The 23,078-nt window shown below is 40.7% G+C and overlaps 1 protein-coding gene across 1 annotated transcript; it reads left to right on the plus strand.

The window, feature by feature from the left end:
• igf3 (insulin-like growth factor 3) lies at positions 1 to 9,452 on the plus strand. The gene is made up of 4 exons (XM_078253902.1): positions 1 to 1,113; positions 2,015 to 2,159; positions 6,111 to 6,316; positions 7,763 to 9,452. The coding sequence occupies exons 1-4, from the start codon at positions 1,069 to 1,071 to the stop codon at positions 7,982 to 7,984; spliced, it is 618 nt and encodes a 205-aa protein (XP_078110028.1). The 5' UTR covers positions 1 to 1,068; the 3' UTR covers positions 7,985 to 9,452.
• The last annotated feature ends 13,626 nt before the right edge of the window (positions 9,453 to 23,078 follow it).

Here is a 23,078-nt window from a genome sequence, read left to right on the forward strand (position 1 = left end):
CTAGCCAGACCCTCCTCCGCAGCGCTGTGGAGGAAGGTCTGGCAATGCGAGACGAAGTGAGGACAGGTAATGGATTGTAAGGATATTTATGAATGGATAAATGAATGTTTTATTTTTTAGGACTGAATGCATGGATGCTTATGGAAGTAGGAACGATTGTAAGGCATGTATGGTAGAACAGAAGGTCGATCGAATGAAGGAAGGATGGCTTTTTTTTGCACAAGTAGCCTATAGAAATGGTAATTTGCAATTTGCACAGCTCTTTGAGTAGCCTAGATGTTCAATGTACATTTGTCTTCTAACTGTTTTAACCCTGTGCTTGTTGTGTGTCTCTGTTGTAACTCTTGCAGCAATTTCTCAGTGTCCAAAACAAATTTCTCTTTGGGGAGACTTAAAGATACTTTGACTTTGAGGTAAAAAGAGAGTTACAGTAGTCCAGGCACAGGCGTAGATTTTGGGGGGGTATGCAGGGGATATGTCCACCCCAATAATTACAAGAGGTAGATTTGTCCACCTCAAAAAATATGAAAGACTACCCCAAAAGTGGTAAAAAATAACCGTTCAATATTACAATGAAGTGAACAATACAGGAGAATAATTCATAAAAAATAAATTTCCTTTATGTAAATAAAGACATTCCAGCTTAAACTGATGCAGAAAAGGCACACATTGTTGAAAGATTAATTGATTAATTGATGGAAATTAAGTGTTATGGGGGTTGTTAATATTATGGGGGAGGACCCACCCAGACCCCCAGGTTATAATGTCTCCCCACCAATGTTTAAACAGAACCCACACCCTTGAGTCCGGGCCTGATGATATAAAAATGGATATCTTGTTCATGACAATGATGAATATCCTGTTACATACATATTTGGAACACAGCAGAACAAGTTTGTCCCCAGAGACAGCATGTTAAATCATCTGATATGAGTTCCAGATGAGATTTGAGTGTGAAACAATGTGCGGAGGAGCAGTGCGGGGAGGAAACCTGAGCGCTGGGGTCCTGCCCTTCTGCTGCCAGACTATAAGACTCAAGTTCTCCTGGAGTCAGTCCACACAGACAGAATGCACTCCTCTTGCTGCCCTTCTGCCACTCCACACACACTGAAGGTAATTGTATTCTTTTATTTAACCTTTATTCTACCAGGAATGTTCCCATTGGGATTCAGAATCTCTTTTACGAGTCTTGCTCGAGTTGGGGGCGCGCTCCTTTTCGTTTCAATCGTTTGGTGTAAGGTGGTCATAAAACTCCGGGTTTTTACATTATAAGGCTTACGTAGGTGCAGCATCAAGCCGTTTTGGGCAGCACCTAAGCCGAATGAATGCAAAATGAATGTGAGCGTCAACACTAACTAAATGACTTGATTACATGACTCCGATCTAATGATTGTAGTTGGTCTCCAGTGGTCTTCTTTAGCAAGTTTTGTGTTTAATTATCTGCTCTAGCTTTTCTAACGTTTTAGACATAGATACGGTAGTAATAATAATATTGGTCCAAAGTGATGTGAAATTGCAAATTGAAAAACAAAACTTTCTTAAGGGAGGACCCCTAAACTCTCCACCAAATACCTGCACCCAAGAGCATAACTTTGGGTTCAACATTGGGGGGTGTTTGAGATCACTTTTGAACAAAATTTAAATGTACGTCAAACAACGTGAACAAACACTTCATTTTCTGTATTCTAGTGAGTTTTTCTGCAAGAATTTGCGCCTTTCGTGCATCAATTTATGGTGCAAATGTCTTTATGTAAAGGGAATTATAATAGGTTTTTGGGGTGGGTTGCACTGGCCAGTTCTGATTATAGGGGGGGGGGTTGTAACCCCCCTATCCCCCCCGCAAATTACGCCTATGAGTGCACCTATGTCTTCCACAAACCTAGGAAAAACACTGTCAGTCTGAGCTGTCTTAATCTTTTTCCCGTGTTAACCTTCCGTCAGAATGTAAACGTGTACAACCATCAACCACTTCGTGTTTGAGGTGTGTATTAAAAGTTCTTCCTCTGGTCTTCAGGTGTTGTGTGTTCGGATGTGTATGTTCTACTCCACCATGTGTCTGGCAGGCTGGCCGCTGTCCTCAGAGGCAGCCAGACTCCGCTGTGGGACTGATCTCCTCAGTGATCTCATATTTGTGTGTGGGGATCGTGGAATCTATTTAGGTAAGTCTATACTCACGTTCTCCTTTTCTTTGGATATGATTAAAATTGGTCCAGTATTGAGTCGAGAACGCTGTAACTGGCAGCAATGTAACCCTATGGGGCAAATGTTTATCGTCAATTTCCGTCCACTAAAAGTTCTGTTTTTGCCGCTGACATGCTCAGATTATTATTCTCAGTGTCTGACAACATTATGGAAAGGATCCCTACAGAGATAGACCTTTTTGTTAAAGAGTAAGATCCTTTTTGTTTAACATGAAACGGCCCCGAAATCACCATCGCAAAACCCACCAGACTCCATTAAAATAAACATAACTTTTAGTGTCTATATAGCCAGCATATTATCACATGTATATGGGTGAATTTAGGGTTTATCTTAATCAAACCAGAGTGGTGATTGTTGGAACAGTGGAAAGACAGACAAGACTGCTTTTGAGTTTTATTTTGTTACTGTCTCGACTTTGAATGGAGATAAAATTACAGTTTATTTAAATGGAGTCCGGTGGGTTTGGCGATAGCGATTTTGGAGATGTAATTTGAGCCTGTCAGTAGCAAAAGAGGCACTTTTTGTGGATGTAAACTGAAGGTGTTTAATGGGTACAAATGCCCAGTAACTTACATTGTAGCTTGTTTCCTCGCTGCTGACTGCAGGAGTCTTGCTTAATACTGGACCAATTTCAAAGATTGTTCCCATCAGTCACTTAGACACAAAAGCATGGGAAGATAGGGTTCAGGTTGAAAAAATGAATTTACCCTTTTCAGATTAACTCTCTGGAAACTGAGAATGTGAAAATACATTCTTAAGGTAGAAACAGATAATGTTTGGACACCTTGGCACCATCTTAAAAATGCATACAAAATGACCAGATCAGATATTTGTTGATATTTTTTTCAGGTTTGATCATACACACTTCAAACCAGGGGTCTCCAACAAGTAGCTTGCAAGCTACCGGTAGCTTGTGAGGTTTGCAGTAGCTCGCCAACAGGTTGAAAAACTGAGAAACAAAATGACCACGATATTACGTGAGGTAGCTAACTTTGTGGGCCATAGAAGTGTTAAGTGGTAATGTTTTCTAGGACCCTGATGGGAATATTTTCAATGATGTCGCTAACTATGTGGACTAAAAGAAGTGTAAAATAGCCATGAACTTTGACGTGAAGTGAAGATTTTTCATAAGCTTTGGGTATTGCAATTTCATACGTGTACAAACAGTAGCTTCATTTAGCTTATGTGTGTTATGGAAATACATGTAAGCGATGTGATGCAAGTAGCTCTTGGCCACTTTCGTTTTTTAAAAGTAGCCCTTAGATGAAGATGGTAGATTCTATTTTGTTATGTCATGCAGATTGATTATTGTTTTTCTACTTTAGATATTAATAAAGGTACAAAATGACAATAGGACCAAATGCTATCAAGGTTATGCTACCCTGCGTGTTAACACTTACACTGGCAGAGGTGTATAACACAGATAAGGTCATGGTCAGTAACACTGAACAAGTTATCAGCTCCACAACAACTAAACACATCCCTGCTCATTTATTTACATGAAGCCTAGCCACAACAGCGCTCCTCTCTACTGTAGATCAGTGATTACCAACCTTTTTGGTCTGAGGTACCCCCACAGCGCTGTCAGATGAACTTACGTACCCCTTCATCAACTCCCAAATTATGTTCCAAATGCATATCATGATTAAACTGTCAATATTTAGGTTGGTTTGGTCAGCAAGTACTATTGTAGTTTCAGCCATTTAATCATTACTTTAAGTTAGTCTATATGCACAACATTCCACTTCCGTGATTGCTCTGAGTTTTCTGTTGCACGACTAAAACAACTTTTGAACGTACATGTTCCACCAAAACAACTTCCTTCCTGAGGCTATTTTGCAGCGGCAATGTTGCTCTTTCTGGCGCTAAGCAAGATTGTGATTGGTTGAAAGAAATGCCAATAAACCAGAGCACATTTTTCTCCCATCCAGGAATGCTGTGTGGACTAACAACAACTACAACTAACAGCAATGCGAGACTACTTTAAGCTAACTATTTCTATCTTTTTTTCTTTTTTTTTTTTAAACCAGGTTTTTATTCAAGAAAGATAAGATAATACAGATCCATTCATTTAGGTACAGTGTCTTGATTTCTGTTTTCTTATTTGAGAACTATTTCTACCTTTTAATCATTACTTCAAGCTAACTACTTCTACTGTTTAATAATTACTTTAAGCTAACTATTTCTACCTTTTAATCATTACTTTAAGCTAAGTATTTCAGTCATTACTTTTTGCGGTTTATTCCTACAATTTTTTCATTGCTTTTCATTACCTGTTTAAACTTGCTAACTAGTTCTTAAACACTCTGACATAACGGCAACATGTTGGGTGCCTGGGTGGGTCACCTGGTGGAGCGCGCGCCCATGTATAGAGGTTTTCTCCTCGACACAGCGGCCGCAGGTTCGACTCCGACCTGCGGCCCTTTGCTGCATGTTCATCGTTCCCCCTCTCTCACCCCTTTCATATCTACAGGTAGAAATAGTTAGCTAACAGTAATGATTAAAGGGTAGAAATAGTTAGCTAACAGTAATGATTAAAGGGTAGAAATAGTTAGCTAACATAAATGATTAAAGGGTAGAAATAGTTAGCTAACAGTAATGATTAAAGGGTAGAAATAGTTAGCTAACAGTAATGATTAAAGGGTAGAAATAGTTAGCTAACATAAATGATTAAAGGGTAGAAATAGTTAGCTAAAAGTAATGATTAAATGTTAGAAATAGTTAGCTAAAAGTAAAAATTAAACGGTAGAAATAGTTAGCTAACAGTAATGATTAAAGGGTAGAAATAGTTAGCTAAAAGTAATGATTAAATGGTAGAAATAGTTAGCTAAAAGTAATGATTAAATGGTAGAAATAGTTAGCTAACATAAATGATTAAAGGGTAGAAATAGTTAGCTAAAAGTAAAAATTAAACGGTAGAAATAGTTAGCTAAAAGTAATGATTAAATGGTAGAAATAGTTAGCTAACATAAATGATTAAAGGGTAGAAATAGTTAGCTAAAAGTAATGATTAAATGGTAGAAATAGTTAGCTAAAAGTAAAAATTAAACGGTAGAAATAGTTAGCTAACAGTAATGATTAAAGGGTAGAGATAGTTAGCTAACATAAATGATTAAAGGGTAGAAATAGTTAGCTAAAAGTAATGATAAAACGGTAGAAAGAGTTAGCTAAAAGTAAAACCAATCGGGTTGCTTCGTAGGGCGGGTCTTGCCTAGAACTGCAGTGGGTTCCATAATTGCGCACCTCGACCTCCTCCCTGTGCCGAGCTTTGCACTCTTATACAGCATACAGACCACATGAACGGCCTAATGTGGTGCATGCAGCAATCAATACATGGAATACATATCAATTACAGTGCATTACTTTTTCGTAGCGATATGTACGTATGTTTCATGAGAAACCGCCTGTATTAGAATATATTCTCTCCCGCTGCACACAGGCCCTTTCACATGATTACCTTTACCCTGTTCTGTCTGACCAAGGCCACTTTTTCCTCGTTATCAGAGTGATGGCAACCCACCAAAATGGCAACGTACTAAGCAGAACACTGTGCCTCAGTGTGTGATAGCGTTATTGTTAAAACACTTGTTATCAGAGAGCAGCAGAGCAGCTCTCACATTAATAACAAAGAAAGGTGTAGACAGGAAGAAACGGCAGAGCAGAGAGCTTTTCAAACAGAAATCATTTAGAAGACACACTTCAGTCTCTTCAATCTCACTCAGCAAAATGGAAAATTCACAGTACAAACTTTGGATAGGATAGTGTTCTGCATTTCTTATTAAAACTAAATATTTCATATCGTCCATATAACCCTAACCCAGCTTGTTTCGTTGTAGGTTGAAGAAAACCTACGTTGCCCTTTAAAAGAAAGACAAAGAATCTAATGTTGGACATTTCTCTCTCTGCAGGTAAAGGTTCGTGGTCTGGTTACGGTTCTCGGCCCAGAGGGAAAGGAATAGTGGACCAGTGCTGTCGGCCGTCTGGTTGTGAACTTCAGCATCTGGAGATGTACTGTGCCAAACCAAAGAGCCAGCAGCAAACCACAGCTTACCCAACAACAACAACAACAACCACCACCACCACAGCACCTCCGACCACAGCACAGCTAGACACGGTATGACCTCAGTACAGTACAAATAGTAGTTGGATTAACTCTTAAAGGGTAATTACCGTGTTTTTCAACGTGGACCCTATTTTCCTATGTTTTTGTGTCTAAGTGACTGATGGGAACAACAATCTTTGACATTGGTCCAATATTAAGCGAGATCGCTGCAGTCTGCAGCAGCGAAACAAGCTACGATGTGAGGTAATACGGCAATTGTTCAGCTTGTGTTTACCTTCACAAAAGTGCTCGTTTTGCCATTGACAGGCTCAGGTTAATATTCTAAGTGTCTGACAACATTATGGAAAGGATTTCTAAGGAGATCGACCTTTCTGTTAAAGAGTAAAATCCTTCTTTTTTTTAACATAAAAACATCCGTGAAATTGCGTTTGCTACACCCACCAGAATCCATGTAAATAAACAGTAATTTTAGCATTGTAAAATACACTTCATTCAAAGTCGACAGAAACAAAAGAAAACTATGGAACGCTGTTGTGGTTCGTCTTTCCACTTTTCCAACCATCACAACTCTAGTTTTGGTTGATATAAACACATAGTTTACCGATTTACATGTGCAAATATGTTGGCTCTATACACGCTAAAAGTATTGTTTTTTGAAATGGAGTCTGGTGGGTTTAGTGCTAGCGACTTCAGAGCTGTTTCTGGTTAAACAGAACGGTCTCAAAGAGGTTTTAAAGGTCTATCTGTGTAGGGATCCTTTCCATAATGTTGTCAGACACTTAGAATATTAACCTGAGCCTGTAAATGGCAAAACGAGCACTTTTGTGAAGGTAAATACAAGCTGGACAATTGCCCTATTAACTTACATCGTAGCTTGTTTCGCTGCTGCCGACTGCAGCGTTCTCGCTTAATACTGGACCAATGTCAAAGATTGAAAAAAATGCTAGTTACCCTTTAACTCAACGTTCACTAGCTTTTCCCCAGGACTGTAAAACGCACCTCATGGTCCTCAGCAAAGACTGGAGAGTCAGCTATGTCATCACGTAAAACCTAAGAACTTTGGTCACATTATGACACATTATGATAATGCACCAGGATAATGTTTACATTAAGAATTAAACCCCCCAAAAAACTTTGTTTAAAGTACTTTTTTACATACATCCATGGTGAAAAGGCACATATTAAAAGATCAATTTCTGGATTTTATAAATCGATATCAGATCACTTAAACAAAGACTGATTTTAATTGGAGAATCGGTTCTTTTAACCTAGCCCTAAAAAATATTAATTGACATATTGGTGTTAGAAAGTCATTCCACTAATGTACTTACAGACATACAAACAACTTACAAACAAACACAAGGTGGAAACAAATCCAAATGTGAGAATTGTGACTTCAGTGCCTGTAGCAAAACCAAAAATACACCACTATAAAGTTGCTAAATCTAAACCGAGCCTGTTCTCCAATCAACTCCGTATTTTAACTTTTTGTTGCAGGCTCAGCAGTTCCAAGCATTGTTTCAGAAAAGACTTTCTGAGCACCTGGGGGGCCCCGACAGTCCAAAGAGGGACGCTTACAGAAAGAAGACTCAGCCTTCCCCCCGACAGAAAAGCAAAGCTTCACCGTCACACAAGAGGGTTAAAATACGGAACCCAACCAACATGCCACCGTTAACCTCCGGGAGTTCCCTTCAAACAATGACGACGTTTGAATCATGACCTTTGACCTCATAAAAAAAAACCCTAAGACTGATGCAGACTGTGAATTTAGGATTCTCTACTAAGTAGGGATCCCAAACAGATTTGGAGGGAGACAAAAGCGTTGCCAGGTGACGTAACACACCTACACTGGAGGCCCTCCAGGAGAACAAGACAACTGAAGTCCTGCCACCGACTCTGGGCTAGCTGCTGCTGCTACATTAGCCTTTGACTCGATGGAATCTCTCACTGAAGCTTTCCGTCATCTGTCTTTCTGGAGCTAAGTGTAAATGCGTGTATCATACACTCTTTTCTTATGTCTATAGCCCTATTCGCACAGGACTAGTATTACTAGGGGACCTCATGTGATTTAGAAGTTACGCCGTCACGTCTGTGTTTCGTACGGCGCATTCACACGGGATAAGGAACATGTATTTTACTCTAATTTACTGACTTGATCCCCCACATATGATGTCAAGGCTCTTTCATTTAGAATTTCCAACGCAGCCAATACAATCCCGAATCACAGAGATGCCGATTCAAACGGGACTAAAATTATCACACGAGCCCTGTGTTTGGCGGAACATAGCAGGTAATTTGCGGTGGAATTTTTACTCGACAAATTACAGCCATAGCAGACTTGAACCTTATTTGCACAGGATTAGTATCATCTGGAGACCTCGTGTGATTTCGAAAGTACCCCCAAGCATCTGAGTTTCGCGCGGCGCGTTCGCACGGGATAAGCGAAGCCTGCTTTTACTCGAATTTAGTGACTTATCTGTACCACGAGAGTTGGGTATACCCGGAGGCGCGCGGAGGACAGCCAGGGCGAGGCAGCCGCACCGCACTTGGGGTCTGGGTTCCGTATCTTTTTGGGCCAGGCCCGGTAGAGGTTATCAGACAGCATCACCGTCAGCCCTCGGACGAAGCCGCAGGGAGCGCGTCAAGTCGGGGACGGAGGTCTTCGCTCGAGCAACCAGACTAGGTTGGCGATGAAAGGTGGAGTCTGCAGCCCATTGCGATCCCATATCCTTCTTCGCGAGAGGGATAAAAAGGCTCAGAGGAAACATAAACCTTGAAAAAAATGATATACGACCCCGCCAAATTTCAGCCATGGCCGCTTCGCACAGGTTTGAGATCACAGCCGACCTCCGTAATTATTACAAATGACTAGAGGTCACCAGGTAATACTAGTCACGTGCGAATGGGGCTAACGGCTATGTTTACATGCACATAATACCGGCGTCATTGCGTCACATAGACAAAACAACAATCGATTCATCGAAGATAGATTGACAATGAAAATGATCGATGCTTGCAGCCCTAGCCCTAGTTCTGAGAGTGTTTAAAGTGTTTTGGGTCCAGACATTAGCATGTAACAAAGAAGTGTGTGTAATTTAACGTGTCAGTTGAACTGATTTTTATTTTGTGTCTGTCTGAGATTATTGAAGTGTGGTGTTTTATTATTTTGTGTTTTATGTAAAATAATTTGAATTGCATTCATTATTTATTTCACTATGACAACAAAAGACTAATAAATATTAAAACAGTAATTCTTTGTGATGTTTATGTTATGACTCAATTTAAAGGTAGACAACTTAAAAATGGAGACAATCATTTGAGGTTTAACCATGCCATTCTTCCTCTGGTGATGCTTCATAAGATTTTAGAACTAAATAACACAAATTGTTTCGACATTCAGATTTGGTGCGTAAACAGCCGACTGACTTTACTGTGACATGACTGAAATTATCTCTTTCCAAGCGTTCTGAAGGCCGCCTTTGTCCGGTGTAGAGCAGCCTGGTAATACAAATGGCTCTTCACCTGTAAACCTGCAACACTATACTGTAGTAAGGACTTCCCTTTGTAAGCACTTTTGCAAAGAAATCTGTGCTGCAGATCCCGTAGAAGTGGTTATATGTTGGAAATGTAGTCATCAAATGTCATTAAAATAAAGGTTAAAACTTAAAAAAAAAGGAAGATCCTCACAATTTATTGATGAAACTAGGGGTGCATGATATATCGACTTAATATTGTTATCGCAATATCACGTTGCGCAATATTATATCGAAAGTGTAATAAGTATGCAATGTTGTTTTTATTTTGTGGAGCGATGCGTCCCGTCTGTTGGCTGTGTGGCTTAGTTGTGTTTGATTTAGAGCCCGTTTGAAATGCTATAATGATCATGTTTCATTGGCCAGTCACCGTGCCCACGTCAGCGCACGGGCTGAGTGCTGAGTGACAGCGTGAGTGAAGAAATAGAGACAACGAAACGGAATGAATCAGAAAAGTGAAAGAAAAGTTGTGTCCTGTTCTCTTTATTTATATATTATATACTGTCCCACAAGTAGAACATGTCCTGTTCTGTAGACATGGTCCTTATTTATTTATTCATGTTGGACCAGTCCAATATGACCGTCAGGGGCGAGAGAGATTTTTTTTACAGAACCTATATGCTCTATTTTAAGCCATTTGATAAAAGATTGCCTAAAAATCTGTACATCATTTGGGAAAAACATGAGGGTTGCCAAGGAAAAGAATCATGCTGTAGAGCCGACATGTTATTGTGCTTCTAAATCATTCACCATCTGTCTTCATCATTCTATGCATCGGTTTACATGTAGGGACCCTCATTATGCTACCGTGGAAGTGTGGCGCTATTTTGAGCCTTGTTAGTGGTGTAGAAATAGAGATTATGCTAAAACTGGTCACATTCGATTAGCATGAAAACATATCCCAGAGAACGGTCGACTCGGTACACGTGTTATTAATCCCTAGGTTCATTTTGCGCCGGATTTGTCCTTTAACTAGATAATGCTCAGCCCATTCTGTGTACCCAGGTGTTGGATGTTTAACCATCCTTGTGTTTTTTTGTGTTTCATGATGTTTTGGTTTTCCCGTGTTGTTTCTCTCTCTCTTCTCCCCTTCCCTTCTGTGTTTCTCCCTGCAGAGTGTGTGTGTGTGTGTGTGTGTGTGTGTAGCAGGCGGCGTGGCTGGCTTGCCCTCATGAGCTTCAACGAGGAGAAGTTGACTAATGGTGGGTGTCCATATACGCGTTGTTTTCATGGATGGGATTGCACCGCTTCCCAGCTTTGCACGCTAGCGAGCTCGCCACCAGTTTTTCTTCCCTTACCACTGACGAGCAAAGAAAACAGTCAACACCCTCCTACAACCTGCAGCTGATTGGACGAATGCGTCACGTGAGGCTGGCTGCTGCCGTATTTCAAAACGGACCATAATGGCGACTCGTTACACGGAATACGATCTTGTATTTTACGAAAATAGTTAACTGAAATGCGTTTCTGAAAACATTTCATGTGAGAAATAGGCTAAGCAGTGGCTGAATCTAAAGATAATTTTTTTGGGGCTTTTCTCTTTATTATGTAGTGATGGTGGATAGACCAGAAGGGGGGAGAGAGATGGGGTATGACACGCACCAAAGGGCAGCAGCCTGGATTTGAACCAGCACCGCTGCAAAGGACTCAGCCTACTTGGTGTGAACACTCTTACTGGGTGAGCTAGAGGCCACCCTGCAGTGGTTGAATCTGTATTGATTTCAGATCGATAAACGATCAGTTTAAAAGATTTTCGTCTATTCTGAGCGGCGCCGAGCCGAGCCGGCTGCTCCTCATTTGCATAAGTTGGCTAAATTCAACTTTATGCAAATGAAGAGCGGGCGACTCGACACCCCGCTTCTCCAAAGTCCCTGCGATGCTACCATAATGCATTGCTTGGCTGCTCCCATAGAAATGAATGGGAAGCGGGGAAATGACGCTGACAATGGACACACAGCATAAGTATCGATACTAAAGATGCATTTCAAGCAGCGCCAATGGTATGAAACGGTACACACTCACACTTCCTGTCTCCTAAAGGGGCGTGGCCTCGTTTGAATGTGTAGTGAACGTCGTATGGATGAATGAAAAGTTCTATTTAAATAATTTGTTAATATGTTCTTTTGCTAACGTTATGTGTGATAGTTACACAGATAAAAGCCATATTTAGCATCACTAAGATTAGTTTTGTTAGGGCGTTAGCTGACGTTTCTCTGCGTTGCCAGATCTCAAGTCAATCTCCCAATCAAGAGTTTGTTCCTGAGACAGAAACAGGTCTCAAAGAAAGTTAATTTTCTCCTGATGTGTCGGTCCGAAAAATGCCATTTTACTGTCACAATGTTGTGACTATGGGGCAAAAGAATCGCTCATTATCTGTGTTAATTCACTTCTCCCGTTAGAATCAATACACACAGACTTGCTGCTAGTCTCCTAAAGAGGCGTGGCCGTGGCGGAGCCCATGTGACACAGATAGAGGACCTACTCTGAGTTGGGGCGTCTCGGTTCTAAACCGTCTCTGGTTTGGTCACTCAGATGTGAATGTCCTCCAATCGTCCACTGACTCCTGGTTGATAACCTTTGGCCTATTTCTAGTCACTGCTGTGAACTTTGTATACAAACCAAAGGTTGGTGTATGGCAGGTTAAACATGCTGAACTATAGAGCTCAACAGTGTGGTTCTGGAAGAAGAAAAATCTTTCATTTTCTTTTTCACAAGGGATTTAGATTATAATGTCTAAACCATCCGAGGTAGACTGACCACAAGCTGTGAGGTTGTGAAACCAAAGTTTACGGCCCCTGTAGAAGCCAGAAGTCTTTATGAAATCAACTTTGTTTTAAGAAATTAACATTTTATTTGCAAAATGTAATGTTTACCAAACCCACAAACGGCTAGAGTGAGCTTCTACTAGGCCTGCACGATTCGGGGAGAAATATGAGTCACAATTTTTTAGCTTAGAATTGATATCACCTTGAACATGTCTTTACATAATTAAAACATGTCAATGTCAAATGCTTTCAATAAATTAATTGAAGGCGCATGGTGCAAAAGGGTTGTACTTAATGTCTTCATTAATTCATAGGTGTGTTTTTGGCGTAACATGCAATAAACCAATCAGAGTGTCATCTCCCATTCCCTTTAAAAGCCAGGCGCGTTTGGACCTTGGAGCATTGCTATTATGATGGCTGATTTGCTGAGCCGGAAGGAGAGATTTTTCAGGAGAAGAAACTGATCTGCTCGTGCGTATAGTGAAAGCGTGCGAGCAGATCATATATGGCACGAGCACTGTGCCACCAAAATTCCACGAGGTGAAGCAGGCGTTAAAATAACAACGAAATGCTGCGGAATTGAGGTGTTTGTTGGTCAATGGCGCGATCACTTTCCACTACCTCAAGATAGCAATACGCCAACAATCAGTGTTGGGAAGGATACTTACAAAACGTATTCCGTTACAGAATACATGCCCAAAAATGTAATTTGTAACGTATTCCGTTACGTTACTCAATCTGAGTAACGTATTCTGAATACTTGGATTACTTCCACATTGAATTGCATTTCATAAGTGTAAGAATGCGGCCATCACATACAGCTTACTAAACAGGCCTATTCTGGTGTGTTCTTCTGTTCCAACTGGCTGAATGTGTACCTCAACAAGCAGATAGATTTTTGTATTTGTAGTCCCGAACTGCATACTACTAAAATCTAACCACAGTCTAAGCTACCACGAGCTAATTTTAGCTAACGTTAGCTAACATGTCAAACGGGGCTAGTCAGTCTTTCAACGGCTCTGGGGCTAGTAAATCAGCATGTAGGAGAATGTAAAGTCTCACGTCAACTATAAAATAGCAAGGTGACCAGTAAAACTACAGCAGACGACTACCCTTGGCTAATTAAAAACTAACTTACTTTAAAAATGCTTCTTCAGGTTGGAAGTGGAGTAATTTGGATGCTGAAAAGAGGCTGATTGCTGGCAAGCAGAGGTTTAATTGCACAGTTATATTTCGTTCTTCCTTCTCTTTCTTCAATGTGAAATGCTGTTTGAATTTCCAAGATAGAAACGCATTCCTGCCCTGGCTCTGTTGTGCCGGTTCCGGCTCCATCTCTACCTCTATCAGTGATCACGCAAATAGCTAATTTTTTCGTTTTCATATTGGGGCTTCTGGGAAATGCATGGAGTTGCGAGAGTGAATAAACTTGTGAAACAGAGAAGTATCGTCATGTAATTCATTGATTTCAACAATATAACTGTATTCTAAATACCAACTATTTAAATTGTAACTGTAACAGAATACAGTTACTCATAATTTGTATTCTGAATAAGTAACGCCGGTACATGTATTCCATTACTCCCCAACACTGCCAACAATGCACCTGAACACACCTCCCTGTAAGACCAGCACGCCCATGGGCGCAAAGATTGGCGCAGGTGCATTTGCTATTTAAACAACATGGGCACTGGACGGGAAAGCGTCGGTCTTAAACTAGCAAAGACACTTGCGTCAGGCTTAGCACTGCGTGCAAGATAGGGCCCTATATATTAGCATTTAATGAATCGTCAATGGACAGGGAAAAACACATCAGGAACCAGAGCTGTTCAGCGGTCACTTTTGAGCTCTATTTCTTGGCTGGGAGTTGCCTGGACGCAACTGACAAATCCTTCAGAGAGTCCATAAACCAGTCCAAAACTTAAACCCCCTGGAGCACGAACACGGTGTCCTTTTTACACCTTGGTTTTGGTAGGTTTTTTTTTTTTAAACCTTTGCACAGAGCCAAAACACAAAGTGTCCTAACTTTATTAAGCTAGGCGGTGGGTCCTGCCACCATTATAAAATAAACAAAATTGTCATTAAGTGCCATTTTGAATGCGCATATTGTGCAGGAATATATCTGATCACTATCACTACAGGCAGGTCGCATTGAAATGTCAAGGGTGGACGCATACTGTATGTGGATACTGCTGAGTTCTGATCTGGCGTATCGGATCACAAAAGACACACTGAAAAGACAAGTGTCACCACGGCCATTGACTGCGTACAGTCAGCATCTTTGTACCCAAATCTCAAATTGAAAGTTCACTACTTTTGAGGAGAGATGCTGTGTCAGTACTTATGTTGCACCTCATTCTGGGCAGAAAAAATTCATTTATTTTAAAAGGTTGTCTGAGTTCAGAGGTAGGCTACTTTGTGTTGTTGTTTGAGCCGTTATATTATATTCTAGCTGGAATGTAACAGACCTAAAGCCTGCCCAGAGCTGTGGTTTAGGACAGGATATTGGATGGATTTTAGGAGACACGGCTTGGGTTGCTGGGCAGTTACGGCACAGCCGATTCTTCAGCCCGTACCATAAAAGTCCCCAGATAATGAGTGCTTCCAAATACCTGTTATTCACAAGTCAGAATGCAGAGCAGGTGACATTTAAAATAAATAAATAAATGCTCTCATAGTCATAGATATGAAAAAAAAAAACACATATACTGCCACTCTCTAAAGAGATAGAGCACACTGCGTCATATGCTGAAAGCCCCCACAGCGAAAACAATCGGCGCCACAATGTACAACTAAGGGCTGAAACGCTTACAAAGTGTCTGTAGCTAACTAAAAACATCAGATGTAAACTTGTCAAAGGATTATTTTAGTACCCTTTGTCTATCAGAGAGGACAAGTTAGCTGTTAGTAAGCTTGTGTTAGCTATGTGTTAGCAAGCTAAGGCATTTTCAAACATAATACTGTAGCTTTCTGATTTATCTACATTCCACTATAACACAAATTGCCTCTGTCAAAATGTTTTGGCTTAACTTATCGAAATATAGTTAGCCTAAAACTGACATTTGGATATTTGATTTGATAACAAAATGCTTGCTGCACACACAAACGTTGGGCCTAACGTTAGCTTAGTTTCTTCCCGTTCCTTCTGCTGATTCCTTACGTTTCTATCCACTTTTGTCTTCATAAAAGCTCAGGTTTTCCGGTTCGGCAGCTTATAAAAAAATTGTTCTGGGTTCTTTACATTGTTGGTATTGCGTATCAACACACAGCAGTTTTTAGGCTTTTTGTTGTTGTTTGCTAGCAGACAGAATTGACGAGGAGGAACATTCACGCAATACAAAGTCAATGGAGAGCTGAGAGTTGTTTGTGTGGCTTGTTTGTATTTCTTTAAACCAATCACAACCATACTGGGCGGCGTTAAGCCCCGATAGCCGAGATAACGTGCTGGATGTCAGGCTGAATCCCAGCAATGTACATCCGTTGAGCCCGACTACAGCGTGCTTAGCCTAGCTTAGCATAAAGACTGGAAGGACCGGGAAAACAGTCTCACAACAACTTGCCTAGCTCTGTCCAAAGTTAAAAAATACGCCCAACAACAACTCAGAAGCTCACAGATAAACGTGAAGAGAAAGATAGACGTGCATTGATAATTCAGAAAAGAATACAGCATTTCTAATAATTTCAATGATAGGATGACTATAATCTATAATCTTCATACTGTATTAAATAGGTAGAAAAACTGCAGAATATCTTTTGCTGCGAGCCAAACCCCCTGACTTCACAAGATGATCCATCTCATCCCAGACACTCTCTGTTTGAACTACTACAGACATTTCAGGACAATTAAAACAAGAACAAACAGACTCAGAAACAGTTTTTATCCAAAAGCCATAACTGCACATAACGCCACTTGAAAGGATAAATTGTGCACTGAATGTCTTGTTTGTGTGATATACCTGTTTGTGGTTTTACTTTTTTATAGTGACTTTATAGTGACTTTTATAGGCTCTTATATTTTTTTTATTTACCTGCTTTGCACTTTTGCTGATGTTTGGCACTGAAAGGACTGCATTTGATTTTGTTGTACATGTACAATGACAATAAAGACTCTTCTATTCACTTCACTGAATATAACTTCCACCTCTGGGTATAATCCGGTTCAAACCTGACAACTCTCTTCTCAGCCAGAAAGGTGTTTCTGGCCTTTTGACTTCACAACATAGTAACCGCTGTTCACCGCCGGCATGATAAGGCAGTAGGGGAGAGCTTTCACCTTGTGGCTGCTTGCGTCACGGCCAGATAGTGTTATTCACTCCCATCCATTCCCATGCGGAGCTATTCTAATAAAGCCCCCACTCACATTTAATTCTCATGGCCATGAGTAGACTGTTTATGTCAGCCCAAACAGGTAAATGTTAGACTGGTAACAGTTTGTACAAATTGCTTACACAAATTCTTTAAGAAATCTGCGATGAAGGAATAATGCAACTTTCTTCTACAGAGTCACCAGTCAGAAATGGTTGATTTACAGTATATCAGCAGTTTTAGGGGTTTTCTGTTTCAATTGTTTCCAGCAGGTCTTACTGTATGTACAAATATACCTCTTTAAACACTTTGTTAAACAAACATAGACATTGTTACGCTCCCTTCTGTGAAACCGGAGAAAATACCACGACAATCAAAATGAGTGGCAGAGTCACTGTGTAAGTGAAAGTCAGTGTGGAAGTAAAAATGTAATTTTTATTATTTTAAACTTGGTCCAAGGGCATGTTCAATCCAAAAATGGTTTCCTCGGAACGGTGTGCAATGGTGTGCAACGAGCTTGGAGTTATGTTTTCTCTCGTTTGGTGGGTGTGTCTCTCGTTTATTGGCTGTGACACAGGTGGTACCCAATCAGCAGAGATGTGTATGTAAAGCCACGGTAATAAAAAGGCAGAGCCTTTGCGCACACAACAGGGTGTTCAACAGACCCCAGTTTCAGTTTCAAACAACGTGTTTTTTACGTTTTTGTGTGGGCTGAACGTTGCTGAACGTGGCCCTGGAGGTCATGCCAAACAAATGAAAATGAATTTAACTAAAACTAGGCCCAAGTCATCTCTAGCTCTTAAAATAAAACGCATTTTTAAGAACAAGTTCGTATGATATCGTACAAAATGAGGCGACCGCCGGCTGGTCACGTGATGACCGGTCACATGATAGTTAAATTTAGGTGCCGGTTGTTTCAGAGGCCGTGGTCGTTGAGGTTAGCCGAGTGAGCGTCATGCTGTGGCAACAGCTAAGTTTAGGCACCAAAACGTTTAGATACGAAAATAGATAGTGGTTTAAAAACACTCTCGCGAAACAAACACGGGTTTCCTGGGTGAAAGTCTTGTGTTTTTCCCGGGACACTAGTCTATATTAGGGATCGACTGATACTGGTTTTTCAAAACCGATACCGATTATGTAAGGGTTAATGGCCAACGAAGTGTCCATTGTCAGGTATTAATGGACGACGGCGAGGCGTGAACCGTCTGATGTGCCGCCGCCAAAGTCCATTAATACCTGACAATGGACACCTCGAAGGGCATTAACCCGCTAATGCCATGGTCATATTTTAATAAATTTTTTTATCGAAATCTAAAGTTTTTCCAAACAATATCTCCGTTTCCCTGGTTACACCTGAGGGTTTGACTAATACCTGGAACAATCATTCCCATCCTATAAGGTTCTTGTGCAATGCAAACGTTGTTCACTCCTCCAGGAAATAGGAAGGACCATATAGACGACTTGCCACCCTTAGCAACGGGAGATATTTATAGTCCGCTCAGCTACACGCCAGAACGCTAACTTTTTACGAACAATTTTATCCGCGATGTGTAACATTACTGTCGGCCGCAGCCTGAAGTAGCGACCTGAACAGTGACCGGGATGTGAGATAACGTTATTCGCTGTGAAACAAAGTCAGTTAATAGGAGCAGTGTAACTTACTCCCTGCAGCGTGTGTGTTAGCGCCATCCTGTGGTGTTCAGAGGACGAGGCACTGAAGCACCACTCAGTGTTGGAAATAACAGATTCACATTTCCTTTTTGTTTTAAATTAGAACAGTAAACAGTCAGTTGAACTAGAACTCCTTTAGTAGGTGTCCTATAACACTTTTTTATGGACACCCTGCAGCCAATCAGAATAGAGTATTCACCCAGACCACGGTATAATAGAAGTTAATGAAACCGATATTTGGAACCGATAAGCATTTACAGTGAAAATTGTAATCTTTAAGTCAAAATTAAGATTTTGGAATATGTTACAAACTCCAACACAAAACTTTGTTAAAATGATTTAAGCAATTATTTCATAAATAAGAAACTTTGAACATAATCGAGGCAGATAGGGTTGTGGGCGGGACATTAAGTCAGACTCAGTGGGGAGTGAAACCGAAGCAGAAGGACAGACACAGAGCTGGAGCCGAGCCAAAGTAGAACACTTTTTAATTCATTAACTTTATCGGTTATCAGGCAAATAAAACGCTGATACAGATCATCTGAACACTGCCAAAAAACGGCCCAAAAATCGGTCTATCCCTAGTCTATATCAACGACATTTCATTTTTTGTCCTGGTGCCACCGGAGATTCCGCCAGATGCCCCTAATTTTCGTCCAGATGTCCGTCTCCTTCCGCTTTCTTTGTGTTGGCATTCTAAACTCCGGTCCATTTGGGAAACATCCTCTGAGCTAGAACCAACAAATTATATTTGTATATTTTTTTGAGTAATGTTCTCATTACACACTCAACAGTAATTTTAATTCCAGAGCTCGTCTCCCTACGAGCACATGTTCCACCAAAACAAGCTCCTTCCCTATTTTCCCTAGGCCCGTACCTCCGCTTAGCGTTACAGGTCTCAGATTGAGAACCCAGAAGCAGATTGCCAATATGCCAAAATTCTCTTTTCCTTTTTGTTTCCGTATTTGGCTTTTCCACATTTAGCATCAACACAGATCTAAAACACCAAAGATAGACAAAATACCTCAGCTAGTTAGCCAACACAGAACCCGTTTCCAATTAAAATAATAAGTTATATGCCAAACGGCAAAGTGTGTGACTGGAGTAGAAAACTTACCCAACAGTTGTGTTAGGCCAGATATAAACTGATAGAAAACCAACAACTGATTTTGCTGCAAAACGCGTACACCGTCGGCATCATGTCGTGGTGACACTATTCGCTGTCTCGGTGCTGCAGTTGAAAAACGCTGCCTGTGGAAACCCAGCGTTACACACTGCCACTAACGGCTGTCAGTAGTGTACAATTGTGTGAGCTGAAAACCGGCAACCATAGCAACATATAACTCCTCAAAGTGATCATAGTTTCAATAATGTACATTAGATTGCCACACCAATATATTCCATTTGAAACGAGCTGTTAGATCATGGAAAATAATAGGGGTGAGAAAATGTCACGATTCGATTCAATACCGATTTTTAGGCTCAAGATTCGATTCCAAAAACGATTCTCGATTAAAACAACGATTCACAGAATGTAAATGTAGTTACGTTTCCCCCCAAAAAATTGAAAAATATGAATCGATTTTGAATCGGTAGAGCTTGAATCGCGATATGAATGTGAATCGATTTTCTTGCACACCCCTAGAAAATAATATTTTAAACCAACATGAAATGTGCTGGAGTCAAAAACTAAGACATGTTCAGATGGAGAACAATACTTCTCTCTGCTTGTACACAAACCATATAACCAGGGTGTGATTTGTGAAAAAAAGCAAAGGGAGGATGCTTTTTGATCATGCACAACAAAACAAAACATGCAAGAATGAAATCCCCCTTTCAATACGATGGACATAGTGTCACTTGGGCAGCCATGCAAAAACATTTAGAACTTCAGTATCCAATGGAAAATAATCTCAAAATGAAATAGCACAACGTTTTCAAGCCGGAGAGCGGAGTTCACTTCGCGGGAAAAAAAACATAATAAACAAACCTAACTAGTTGTTTTGGTGCCTAAACTTAACTGTCATCGCCGCATTACACCCACTTTTTCTGGCTAAACTCCACTACCATGGCCCCTGAAAGGACCGTCATCTGGCGGTGCCTGTAGCCGGCTCACAGTCACCTATTGGTGGCTGAATAACTGCCGCTGGTAGCCGGCGTCCCGGAGCTCTGTAGCGGCTAAATACAACCAGCAACTGCCGCTCGGATTTTATTGTTCTATGGCACTATAGACTGTTCACGTTACAGCGCTTTACTTAGTTTAAAATACTTCTATGTTAGGTATGGGGGGGGGAGAGATAAAAATAATTCAGAACTATGGCCACGCTAAGACCCGCCCTTCAATAGCATTCACACACGACTACTGGCCAGGCGTCCATGCTTCCGCAAGGTAACGTAACCCGATTTGTACAGGTCCTATCCCCTGACCAATCAGCTATTCTAACCTTAACCACTCGAGGTCAATGCCTAAGGGGTAAATCCCACGCATCCCCCCGGAAAATCACACCAATTTACAAATTTTCCTCAACAAAACCGATCTAACATTCAATTCAACTGTTAAACAACATGTGTATACGTATACATTTTTGCACAAACCTGTAAAACAGGAGAAAGGATGAGACAGGAGACGCCTGCTTCCGTTCAGTGCAGCTTCGCTCGGCAGGATGACGAAGCAACGAGAGTCCGCCATGGACGCATTCTCTTAATACACCCACGCATGGACGTATGTATATACGACATGCTGCGGTGTTGTACATTCTTGTCCTTGTACTGCTGCTACGGCCAAAGGAATTGTGAGTGTCCTTTAGTGCTAAACATTTGAAATAATATAAACAATATGATATTCAAACTTTTGACTGCTTTCTTTAATAACTACATAACACAATACTTTCAGTACATGAGTAGTACATTTTAAAATAAACTACTTGCAATACTTAAGTACGAAAAATGTTGAATTCTTTAGTACTTCCACTTAAGTGTGGTGCTTAAAGAGCACTTCAACTTCTACTCAAGTCACTTTTTTGATAGAGCAAGTCTGGGTCTCTAGTACTTGTAGTACTAGTACCCACCTGCCTCTAACTAAAGGAATTCACTGAGGGGGTTTCTCTCTGTCAAGGTTGCTGAAGTTTCTGCTGCTATCAGCAGCTGAGCACCTGCAAACACAAAGACAAACTGTCCAGCTATCAGCTAGCACTCAACCTGGACCAAAAACACACCATCATCTGAAAGCATCCACAGCTGGCAGCGTCTGCCGTCACACAACAAGAAGAACTGATCATGCGGATTACACACTGGCACCTTGAACTGTCCAGGACACATATCCACCCCAAGCAGAGAAACCATCAGCTACATTCTTCAGATTTTGTTTCTACATGCATCACCAATACGAAATCTTCAGATTTTCATCCTGGATCACCGCTGAAAACAGTAAAAAAATAAAAAAATAATTAGAATGTAATTTACTAATTGTAGCCAAAGAAAATTAAATGTTCACACATAAAGAGAAGAGTGCACACTGGATGAAATTCAGAAAGTAAAAGTTATCACATAAGTTAAAAAAGAAATGGACTCAAAGGCATCGGAACTGTGCTGGCATGGCTGTGGTAGGCGTGGCTTTATATATATATAACTGGTTGAAGGAATTTCTGGACTTTCTATGGAGAATGCAGCTGCAACCCTTGCAGATATGATTATGGGCTAGGCGCCCCTTGGAACCTTATTATTAGAGAATATATGAACAATAGAGCAACAACTTGTGTTTGTGTTACATGAATGAGTATTTCATGAGTATCTGGACCAATCCTCCTTAACTACCTCGTAACTGTACTCAACTGTTTACATTTTTCCCAGTTTGCACATGCATAACTTGCACTGTTTACATTTGCGCGGTTTATTTTTGTTAATGTCGCTTTATTTTTCATATGCTGCCTTTTGTTTATTTTGTAAAATTGTTTTATTTTGTATATTTGTAGTATATATTGTAGATTTTACATTGTTTGGCATTCTGTGGACAGCAAAGGAAGAATTTCATTGTACAAGGAAACGTGTTTCCTTACTGTGCATATTTACGTTTCTAGTGGTGGCACCCTCTAGTGGTCGTCGTAGTGATGACGGAGCAAAGCAGGTATAGTAGAAGAGCGCCAAATTTCTGCGTAAACACAGGACTTTCACCCAGGAGACCGGGGTTTGGAGTCCCTTTTGAAAATAAAAATAAACAGAGAGTTTTTTTTAACTTTACGTAACAAACAGAGCCAAGTCATGTTCTACGTCACATGGGTTACGAAGTGACGTTGCGTCTGATTTTAACCCAAACCACAATCTTTTTCTAAACTTAAGTAGTTTTTGTGCCTTGACCTGACCAAACTGCAACTGTTTCACAACATTTACCACCGACGTTGTCCGGCTCAGATATGATGTCGTATTTCCTGCCACGGCTAGGGGCGTTAATTTATTAAATGCTTCTGTGGGTCGTATTAGAGCAGGAGGTCTTCAACATTTTAAAAGCCAAGGACCCCTGAACTGAGAGTGAGACGGAGCAGGGAC

Source organism: Sander vitreus, chromosome 7 (genome assembly GCF_031162955.1).
Source record: "Sander vitreus isolate 19-12246 chromosome 7, sanVit1, whole genome shotgun sequence".
Taxonomy (NCBI): Eukaryota; Metazoa; Chordata; class Actinopteri; order Perciformes; family Percidae; genus Sander; species Sander vitreus.